The sequence below is a fragment of the Lycium barbarum genome, chromosome 1 (assembly GCF_019175385.1).
Source record: "Lycium barbarum isolate Lr01 chromosome 1, ASM1917538v2, whole genome shotgun sequence".
In the NCBI taxonomy this organism is placed as follows: domain Eukaryota; kingdom Viridiplantae; phylum Streptophyta; class Magnoliopsida; order Solanales; family Solanaceae; genus Lycium; species Lycium barbarum.
Genome location: NC_083337.1, coordinates 145,206,143 through 145,216,758, shown reverse-complemented (window position 1 = coordinate 145,216,758; position 10,616 = coordinate 145,206,143). Strand labels below are relative to the sequence as shown.

At 33.3% G+C, this 10,616-nt stretch overlaps 2 protein-coding genes across 3 annotated transcripts; both read left to right on the top strand.

Annotated features, from left to right (window-relative positions):
* The first annotated feature begins 234 nt into the window (after positions 1-234).
* LOC132615646 (protein FAR1-RELATED SEQUENCE 5-like) lies at positions 235-1,835 on the top strand. Its single transcript, XM_060330264.1, has 2 exons — positions 235-558; positions 992-1,835. Exon 2 carries the CDS (start codon positions 996-998, stop codon positions 1,833-1,835), a length of 840 nt encoding a protein of 279 aa, XP_060186247.1. The 5' UTR covers positions 235-558; positions 992-995.
* A 24-nt stretch (positions 1,836-1,859) lies between these two features.
* LOC132612696 (protein FAR1-RELATED SEQUENCE 5-like) lies at positions 1,860-3,836 on the top strand. 2 transcript variants are annotated; one of them, XM_060326860.1, is made up of 3 exons: positions 1,860-3,197; positions 3,273-3,359; positions 3,454-3,836. In XM_060326860.1, exons 1-3 carry the CDS (start codon positions 1,878-1,880, stop codon positions 3,493-3,495), a joined length of 1,449 nt encoding a protein of 482 aa, XP_060182843.1. In that variant the 5' UTR covers positions 1,860-1,877; the 3' UTR covers positions 3,496-3,836. The 2 variants fall into 2 exon arrangements, with proteins under 2 accessions (XP_060182843.1, XP_060182806.1); XM_060326823.1 differs by having other exon boundaries at positions 3,273-3,836.
* The last annotated feature ends 6,780 nt before the right edge of the window (positions 3,837-10,616 follow it).

The window sequence follows — 10,616 nt, the reverse complement described above, 5'->3', positions numbered from 1 at the left end:
TAGTATAAGTTTATTTAATACTACCAAACATGTGTTTGTGTGTATGCGGTAGTTAAGAAATTATAAAATGTCATTTATTAGCCAAGTCAATTAATTAAAAAGTTTTTTATAAGCATGAGGATATTGTATGTAGCTTTCCTTTCATTAATCATGGGACTTGGCTCCGCTCCAGTATAGGGACTGTCCAGTTTGTCAAGTGGACCTTTAATCTGCTGACATTTGGACACTTACAGATCTAAGGGTCATTAATTGTTCAACCAAAAAAGCCTCTTAAACCATGGTTAAACGCAGATAAAAGAAAATCCTAAAATCCCGCTTCAAAATTTTCGGAGCTGGTTGCAAGATATCCGACAAAATTGCTGTAGGAATTTCCTTCTTGTTGGGAAAAAGATTTTCTTACCATGGAAATTATATGCTCAAGAGAGGGACGATGTAAGACTCAGCAAACAGAGAAAATTAAATCATTTGCAAGGCACAACAACAAAAGATCCGAAAGAAAAAGAAAATCAGTTGATGAACAATTCTTTTTCTTGAGAAGAAGTGACGACACAAATACAGGTTATTCATTGCTCTTACACTCCTCTTCTTGTTGCAATTGTCAATGTGAAAGCCTTTTACTTTTTGTTGGTACAATTGTCAATGTGAAAAAGTGTCAACAATGTATTTGATAAAATGTCTCAACCAGAACCTTTTGAGAATATTACTTAGTAAATATGAATAACAAAAATGTGAGAATTTTTGCACACATCATAAATTGAATAAAGTTCAAAACTATATCACACAAATAGTCCTTGTAGACTTACACCTTGAAGTTGCTGAAAAATCACCACTGTACTATGCCTTATGAAATTAAGCTTGCTTTGGAAGTGACATGTTGCTGCTACTATGTATTTTGGTTGTTTACATCACTGTGTATGCTTTTTTTGATAATGAACTCGTAAAATTTTAAGATTACTGATTATTTATCTTATTTATATTCTTTGTATTTTAGATTTATGGAGATTGGATCTAGTCAGTCTCAAAGTGGATGTAATGTGCTCATAAAACTTGGGATGGAATTTGAGTCAGATGAGCATGCATATGAATATTACAATAAATACGCTGGTGTAATTGGTTTTAGCGTAAGGAGAGAATATGCTAACAAAAATAAAGTCCGAGGGTACGTGACTTCAAGAAAATTGGTATGTTATAAAGAAGGTTATAGAGATAAACACAAACGAGATACGATGGTTCAAAAACATAGAAATGAAACTAGGACGGGGTGCTTAGCTCATTTTAGTGTTAGTCGTCAATCAAATGGAATGTTTCGCATCACTTCATTTGAAGAGAAACATAATCATCCTCTTGTTCCTTCTTCTTTGGCTCATATGTTACCCTCACAAAGAAAGATAAAAGTTGCTCAAGCATATGAAATTGACTTATTAGATGATTCAGGAATATGCCCTAAAGCTTCATTTGATTATGCTGCTCGTCAAGTTGGAGGACAATCTTTTCTAGGTTACACAAGGAGAGATCAGAAGAATTATCTTCGGGATAAAAGAAAAGATAGTTTGAAACATGGGGTGGCTCGTAGTTTGGTTGATTATTTTGAGAAACAAATACTAGAAGATCCTGCTTTTCGGTATTCTTTAGATCTAGATGACGATGGTTTGATAACTAATGTATTATGGGCTGATGGAAAGATGATAAGAGATTTTAAGATTTATGGAGATGTTGTGTCCTTTGATACAACATATAGAACAAATAAAGAGTATCGACCCTTGGCGTTGTTTGTTGGTTTAAATAACCATAGGGAAATGGTTATATTTGGTGCAGCCCTTCTATACGAAGAGTAAACTGAATCATTTGTATGGCTTTTTAATGCATTCTTTAAGATTATGTCTGCGGATAAACCACAAACATTTTTCACTGATCAAGATCCCGCTATATCTGCTGCTATATCATTTGTAATGCCCAAAACATATCATCGCCTTTGTGTATGGCACTTGGAAAAGAATGCATTTAAACATCTTAATCATATCTTTAGAGCTAATGAATCATTTCCAAGAGATTTTAGCAAATTGCTTTATGATTATGAGTATGAGGAGGATTTTTTAAGTGCATGGCAGGAAATGCTTGAGAAATATGACCTTGAGGATAATAGTTGGTTGAAAAACACATTTGTTGTAAGAGAGAAATGGTCCATGACATACGGAAGACATACATTCTCAGCAGGTATGCGAAGTACACAATTAAGTGAGAGTTTTAATGGATCTTTAAGGGGATATTTAAAATCTGATTTGGATATTGTTCAATTTTTTAAGCATTTTCAAAGATCAGTTGATGATAAGCGTGCCAATGAGAATAAGTCAAATTTTGACATGACTCAAAGAATACCTATTTTAAAGGTTAAACTTCCTTTATTGATTCATGCTAGGGAAGTATACACCCCAACTATATTTGATATGTTCCAAAATGAATGGGAAAGATCACTACTGGTTTCCATAAAGGACTCTTATAGTGAAGGAGAATTATGTACCTATAATGTTAGCACTCTTGGAAGTGTTAAGGAGCATGCTGTAACTGTTAAGCAATCAGTAACTCAAGTTTCTTGTAGCTGCAAATTGTTTGAATTTTTGGGTATACTATGTAGACATGCTTTAAAGATTCTGGATTTACTAAATGTGAAGGATATGATTCCGGTACATTATATATTAAAGCGGTGGACAAAAGATGCTTCTAACATGAACGAGGTAGATATCGATCTAGTAGAAAAAGATAGTGATCCAAAAGTTGAAGTTACTGCAAGGTACAGACATTTATGCCATACTTTTGTTCAAATTTCAAGTGAAGCTTCAGAATCCATAGAAGGGTATGAATTGGCCGCAAAAGGTGCGAATGAGATAATTGCCAAGTTAAAGGATATCAAGAAGAGAAATGAATCGCCTGAAAAGTTGGCTCCAAGCAAGAGTATTCAGAACGAACCGAGTGAAATAATATTTATTGACAACACAAATGTCACAAAGGTGACCGGGTTAAAAAGAAAGGAACCAACTCGTCGCTCTAATACTCGGCCAAAGAGTTTTACGGAAAAGTCCAAGAAGAAAGGTAGGACTTCGTTGCCAAAATCTCTTCAATGCCAAACTAAGCAGCAGTTAGATCACCTTCCCTGTCTTCAAGTCCCATGTACACCTTTATCAGATACATCAAATGATATGGTACCTCACGACATCTAATGTTTTTCCTTATTTATTATTATAACTTAAAAACTCATGCAATCGTTTAAATAATAGGGTGTGACAGAAGGAAGTTTTCCTCCATTGTGCCCTCCACAGTTGTCTCAAGGGTCATCTAATGGAAGTTTGACTCAACTCTTAAGAGTTAGTGAACAATTTTTTAATACTTCACATACGTATATATTTTTCTAATAAGTACTATTATTTATCACAAACTGTCTTTTTATATCTATTGCAGGATGTTTCATTTCATGATTTAAACAAGTATTCTCAACATTGATTATGGCAAATTCGTGAACGCAGAGGTTACATGGTGATCGTGTCCGGCATAGTAGCTTGTTTCCGTTCATAGGTTTTTTACTAGTGTGCAATTGACATTCGCCAATGTGAATTGAGCCTTTTTTTTTTTTTTCATGTCAAGGTTGTAACCCACCTGTGGATGTTGGAATTTGTTTGTCCCTTATAGAAGTATGTTTTGAGTTTACTCTTCTCAATTCCAATTTCCCTTATATCGAAGATCTGAACAATCTTCAACTTTGAAACTACAATAAAGTAATGTTTTTGATGCTTATTTGGTTGTGCAACTGCATTGAATCATTTGTTGCATGATATTTACCCTGTTTTTTGGTAGCAAGAGAAAAGGCAATTGCCAATGCAATCAAGACAAATATATTTGGAAAGAGAAAGGTGCTTCGTGTGCTTGGATTTCATCAGCAAGACTAGTTTGGGATTTTTATTTCATGGGAATTCTGACTGCAAATACAGTTGAAATGAAACAAGGTGATAGAATTCTAGATTTTTGTTTTCATGCTTCAGTAACACCTTTCAAGATGTTTAACCAAGGAAGATTATGTTAAGACATTTTTTTTTTATATGTTACACTGTTAACAATACCGTCCCCTTTTTTACTACATTTTTATATTGTGTTTGAAACGTGGGGTGGCTAGTAGTTTGGTTGATTATTTTGAGAAATGAATACTAGAAGATCATGCTTTTCGGATAGTTGGAGTAGTAATAACAGAAAAAACGAATACTTAAGATTATATTAGCATCCAATAAAGTGTGGAGCGGACATACGCGGATGCAATATTTTTAGTTTATGAGTTCTGGACAATCTATGAAAATAATGGCGCGTTAAATTTGAAAGAGGTTGAAATTTTGGGCGGAAATTTAACAATATTTGGAGACCTGGTAGTGTAAATAACAGACACTTAAAAGAAAGATCATGAAAATAAAAATTTTAAAAAAATCATGAAATGAGATATCTTCAATTTTTGTTGGGAATAAAGAAAATCAGAAGACTGAAAAGTAGCATGATTCTCGCCTATAATAATGTTGCTGATAAGAAAATATTAAATATTAACTAGTGTGTGGCCTAACCATGGTTTAAGATGCTTTTTTGGTTGAACAATTAATGACCCTTAGATCTGTAAGTGTCCAGATGTCAGCAGATTAAAGGTCTACTTGACAAACTGGACAGTCCCTATACTGGAGCGGAGCCAAGTCCTTAATCATGTGCCTTAGATTCCTCTAATCCATTCCTTGTTTTCTGGTCGTGCACTTTAATTTGCTTTCTTACAGGAAATTAATAGCCAAATTCACTCATCACGAAACTTAAATCAGTGCTTCATTCTTGAATAGTTCTTATAAATGGCTCTCCGGCCGACAAACTGGCCATCAGAATACTTAAGAGGCACATTGGGATAATACATTTCCTCATTCATATATGTTCGATAATTTTTCAGGTGGGAAAACATACTTCTTCTGTTCACGTTTACTTGTCTCTATGTTCATCAAATTTAAATGTTATATATATATTAGAACTGTAGCTAGCTATGACAATAGAATGTAGCATAACTAATTAATTGAAAGTGTTAGTTTCCCTACCGTTTAAGTATTAGATGAAATATGATCGTACACTTCAACATAGAACTAGACTAAGCAAGAGATGTTGAGTTTAAATTTCATGGTCACCCAAAACGCAAAAAGGGGGTGGGGTGGGGGAGTGGAGAGGAATCACTTATTTGATTCATAAAGAAAAATTAAGCACACATGTTAGAATCTTGAATAAGCCTTTTAAGCGACAGAAATAATTTGAATAGTCAACGTAGCGCTAATATTAGAGAAAGAGTGCTCAACCTAAGTTTCCAAATCCAAATCTGAAAATTGCAAGATTTGAATAATATCTAGAAAAAGAAAAAGAAAAAAGGTTATATACTACTAACTGATCTTTAATTTGAAGTCAGAAGGAGAATTTGAAAAGTATTACATGGTATTATAATTTCTAAGTAGATAAATTAATCTGGAAAAAAGAAGAGAATACAACCAAAACAAACAGAAAGTACTGACTGATATCAATCAACTCATTATCTTTTTGGATTTTTCATTTTTTGTTTTTTCTTATTATGGGAGGTAATTTTGATTTTGAGACTCGTAGAACTTTTGTTACACTTTTAGGGGTCAGTTTGGTACACGGTATAAGTTGGGATATTTCTTCTATCAACTTAAGGATGAGATATCCACCATATCTCATTAATCTTGGGATTATTTTATCTCATTTCACAAATGAAATAAATTAGTCTCGAAATTATAATCCTAAAATAATTAGTCTGTGTACCAAATGACTCCTTAGCCCTTCAACCTATCAATTGTGATCACCATCTTTTAGGTCAATCTTTTCTTCTAACACGACGCAGAGCTTTTCCACGCACTATCTTATTCTTTCCTTCTTTTATTGTTTTTCTTTTCTTTTTAAAATTTTGTGACACGGTATAAGTTACATTTAGTACACATATAGTCATACATGATGTAGAAAACACAATAGTGGTTCTCGTTTTTTTCTTTTCTATCAATACCACACCTATGAAATAACTAATGAATCATATAAACACCCCTATTAGACCATGAAAGCAAGGATATTTTCACTTCAGTTGGTCTATGAGATCACACAGAGTATGGGGAAAAGGTGGACTGCAAATTCAGTCTCAATGACGTTATATCAGTACTCCAAGACCTGCTAACTGCTAAATATAATCTTGCAAATGCACCTACAGCACAGAGCTAGAAAGATTTTTATATAGTTCGAATTTTAGCTATAGCACGTAAAAGTCAATGAAATTTGTGAATGATGTTTGAGAAAATACGGGAGGCATAAAGACAGCACAAGGTGATTATACTTCCCATTGAAATCAGCATATTTGGAAGACTCAACCCTACTTGATTAGTGGTAAGTCATACATTTGATTAATAAAGGCTGAATACATAGGTGGCCCCTTAAACTTGTTCAAATTTTTCATTTATACACCTAAACTAAAAGTTGTACCTATTGAACATCTTAAGTATATAGAAAATTGTTAAGTGTGCGAATAAAGTACTATATTGGTAGCTGAAAAGAAAAAAAAAGTTACTTATAAGATGTTGGATACTTTTAATGATGTGAGGCCTTTTGGGTAAAACCGTGCGAGTTTGGCCCAAAGTGGACAATATCATATCATGTTAAGAGTAACTTTGGACCGTTTAGCCCAAAAACTGGTATTAGCGCCAATTGTTTGGCGGGACGAGTATGAAGATGACGGAGTGTGGCGTGGGGCCCAGCTTAGTGCCCTTGCCCGTCTATGGGCTGGTTTACAACATTTACTCATAGCTTTGAAGGCGCATACATACCCTTTATAAGGTGTTGGATACTCTTTATGATGTGAGGCCTTTTGGGGAAAACCGTGAGGGCTTGGCCCAAAGCGGACAATATGACATCATGTTAAGAGTATCTTTGGGCCGTTTTAGCCCAACAAATTGCTATCTATTTCGGTTGGAATTATAAAATTACTAAATTTAAAAAAAAATGCATAGCTATTATCCATTAATTTTTCTCTTTGTTTGATTTGGGATGTGTTCGTTAGTGGTTTTAGGACTTCTTGGTTTATGTTAATGAACTTGAATCTAGATTCACTAAGTCCAAATTGAGAGTATTTAACAATATGAGAAATAATAAATTGATTCAAAATTATAGATTGCTATTAACCAGAAAATCAAAGAAGACGTTGGTTAGTTGATAGTGTTCGACTGTTGAAGCTGAATGTGTGATATTTTCCTCTCTTATTGTTCTTATCCCCCATCAAACTATTTAGTTGCAGTCAAATTCATGGATAATGTTTTTTTTTTTTTAATGGTCTTGTGAACTTTTATGGCTGATGACTTTTTCTGTATATTGTTTTTGGAGATGATAATGGTGGCTAAGGAGTGAGGAGTGGATGGTGGTGGGTTATGACGAATTTGAAGTGGATTGGTGTGACGGCGTGGTAGAGATGGTGGCAGCAAATTGAGGTTGAAAGAGCTTAAAGTTAAAATAACCCCCCGTTTGGCCATAAGAATTATTCACTTTATTTCGAAAAAAAAATTCACTTTTTTTCAGAATCGGCATTTGGCCATGAAAATTCTGAATACAACTTGAAGTTATATTCCGGAATACCAAAAACTCAAAAAACTTATTTTTTAAAAAAATTCACTTTTTTACAACTACATTTCACCACAAACTACAATTTCAAAAACTATGGCCAAACAGAACTCCAACTCTAACTCCAACTCCAAAATTTCAAAAAAAGTAATTTTTTTTTTGGTTTTTATGGACAAACGGGGCCTAAAAAATAGTGTTCTTCACTCTCCTTTCAGAGAGTTTATTACACACGTTGTGCCAGGTCAATAGTGTGTGCTCAATAGGTACAACTCCTAATAAGATAAAGTGTTCAATAGAAACAAAGTTTAGTTTAGATGTCTAAATGAAAAAATGAGACAAGTTTAAGGGGTTGTACATGTATTCGACCATTAATAAAATTTAAATATGATGATAATACAGTTACATATAATCATAAAATATGATACGATATGTGCACACATACATATAAAGGTACTCACCGTAGATGGAATATCTAATCGAGCTACTCTTTTTCGCTACATCACGACACGTATAAGGAAAATCAAATCCCGCTTGTTGATATTTAGATGGAATTCTATTTCGATCCACCAACTTATTACGAATATTGGATTCTAGAACTATTAGATAAAAGTCCTTTAGTCAAACTATCAGTGAGTTTTCTCAATATCCAAGTATGCAGAGTAAAATAGAGCCTCAAGTCATGATCGTGTATTAAGCTAAATTCGTACAATACAGCTGAATCAATACCGTTGAGCCACGTGGCTAGAGGGATAAGTCAAAGGATGAGTCAACATTAGTGCCACCACCAGAATAAATGCCATTATACCGAAGGGATCGCTTAGTTTGGGAGACTATTGGAATAGTTCCGGAGGAGAGCTCAACGGGCTGCTGTTACAGATTGGGTTGAACGTTATCTCTTGGTGTTATTAGGCTTAATAGTCCTCTTTAATGCTCATTCTTATTAGTCAATTAATGCTCATTGTGGACAGGGGCATAATACATTGAATATGTGGCCCTAGCTCTTAGTACAAATAGGGATTGTCATTCCAATTGTAGGCACATGAAATTCAAGAGGAATACATAGCACTCTTATACAATAGCTTCATTCTTAAGTTCTTTTCTGCTTTATTAAGTTGCCAATCACAAGTTTGGCCGGAGGCACTAGCATCGGGCTCAATCGAGGCTCAGGCTATTCTTAACCTTGCTTTACCTTATTTCATTTTAATCTAGTTTACTTGCGCAATACACTACTTACTGATCATTTTGATCCACGTGTCATTGATCACGAACACAAATTTAACTGAATCATTTTTCGGGTAAACAGACCGGCCTCTCGTTGTTATCGAATTACAAATACTCTACAATCTGAGTTTTCAAATTTAATTAGGTAAAATTATATCACATAAGATGATAAAATAATTCCTCGAACATTTTAGGCCCCGTTTGGACATAGTTTGAAACCATGGTTTGAAATTATGTTTGGACATGCAATTTGGATATTTTAAGGAGTATTTTCTCTTATAAACATAAAAACCCACAAGTTGTAAAAACTATCAAAACATTCTCAATTCTTATACAATCTTACCAAATGAGCAAGTCATAGTTCATAACAAAATTAATACGCTAATTAATAACAACCGACTCAAAATTAATACTAGAAGACCTTTCTAAAAATACAACATCAATTGATCAAATTTTAGTTCAATAAATAAAATTAAACTATGGGTCTTTTCTTACAAAATTAAAAGGTTGGTAGACATAAATAAAATTTGGTGGAAGTTAATGAGATTGGTAAATGATTGATGTGGGTAATTGTTAAAAATATCTACTAACTTATGGGTCTTTTTTCACAAAATATAAACTTATGAGTTAAATTTTATATTTAAAAAAAAATTGAAACCATGATTTCAAACGCATGTCCAAATGCTAGTTTGAAACCATAGTTTCCAAGCATGGCATGGCCAAACGCCTACTTAGAATGTTTAAAAAAATAATTGGTACAAACAAAATGGCTGGAATAGGGAGAGATGTTGGGTAAGAGCCGGCAATGTTTGTATTTTTATGATGAAACATAAGTTTAGTGTTGATAGTGAAAGTGTGAAACAAACAGATGATGGCCCTATAGTTGCAGTGGATATAAACACTTAACCACTACCGTCACGCATGCTGCTCGGCTGCACCCACCCATCTGTCACTGTCTCGTCTCTCATTTCTCTCCCTTTTTCTTCCGTTTTATTTACTCCCTCTGTCTCAATTTATATAAAGGTTGACCTATTTAGAAAGTCAAACACTTCTTTCCTTTATTATGATTTTCTCCAACTTCCTTCATATATTGTGAATTATTAATTATGCAGGCTTATACAGTATTTTTTATGTACTTTTCAAATAGGGAAAAGGGTCAAATATACTCCTCTACTTTAGTTTATTGGCTAAGTTTACCTTCCGTCAGTCAAAGTAGTCCAACATACTCCTCTCGTTACAAGTTGGGGCCAAATATACCCCTACCATTAGCAAAGTTTTAAAAATACCTCTCATTTCTAACATATTTCCACATAAACAAATCTAGTCATTGGAATTGAGTGATATGGAAGCCACATGACAACTAACTTATTCTATGTGGTGCCTACGTGACAATTTTTTAAAAACAGGCTGGTAAATTGATTTTTCTAGAAACAAATATGTTAAAAATGGCTTTTATTAAAAATCTGATTTTTTTTTTTTAATTTTATAAAACCAGCTTCTTAAAAAAAGATATTCTTGAAAATTGGATTTTTTTTTTTATTAAAACATCTGAAAAATGATTTTTTTAAATCACTTTTTCAGATTTTTTAAAATTAATCCAGATTTAAAAAATAAAAAAAATACTTTACAGTTTTCCAGATTTTAAAAAAATCATTTTCCATACTTTCTAACTAAAATATCCAATTTTCAAGAATATATTTTTAAAAAATGGATTTTATTAAAACAAAAAA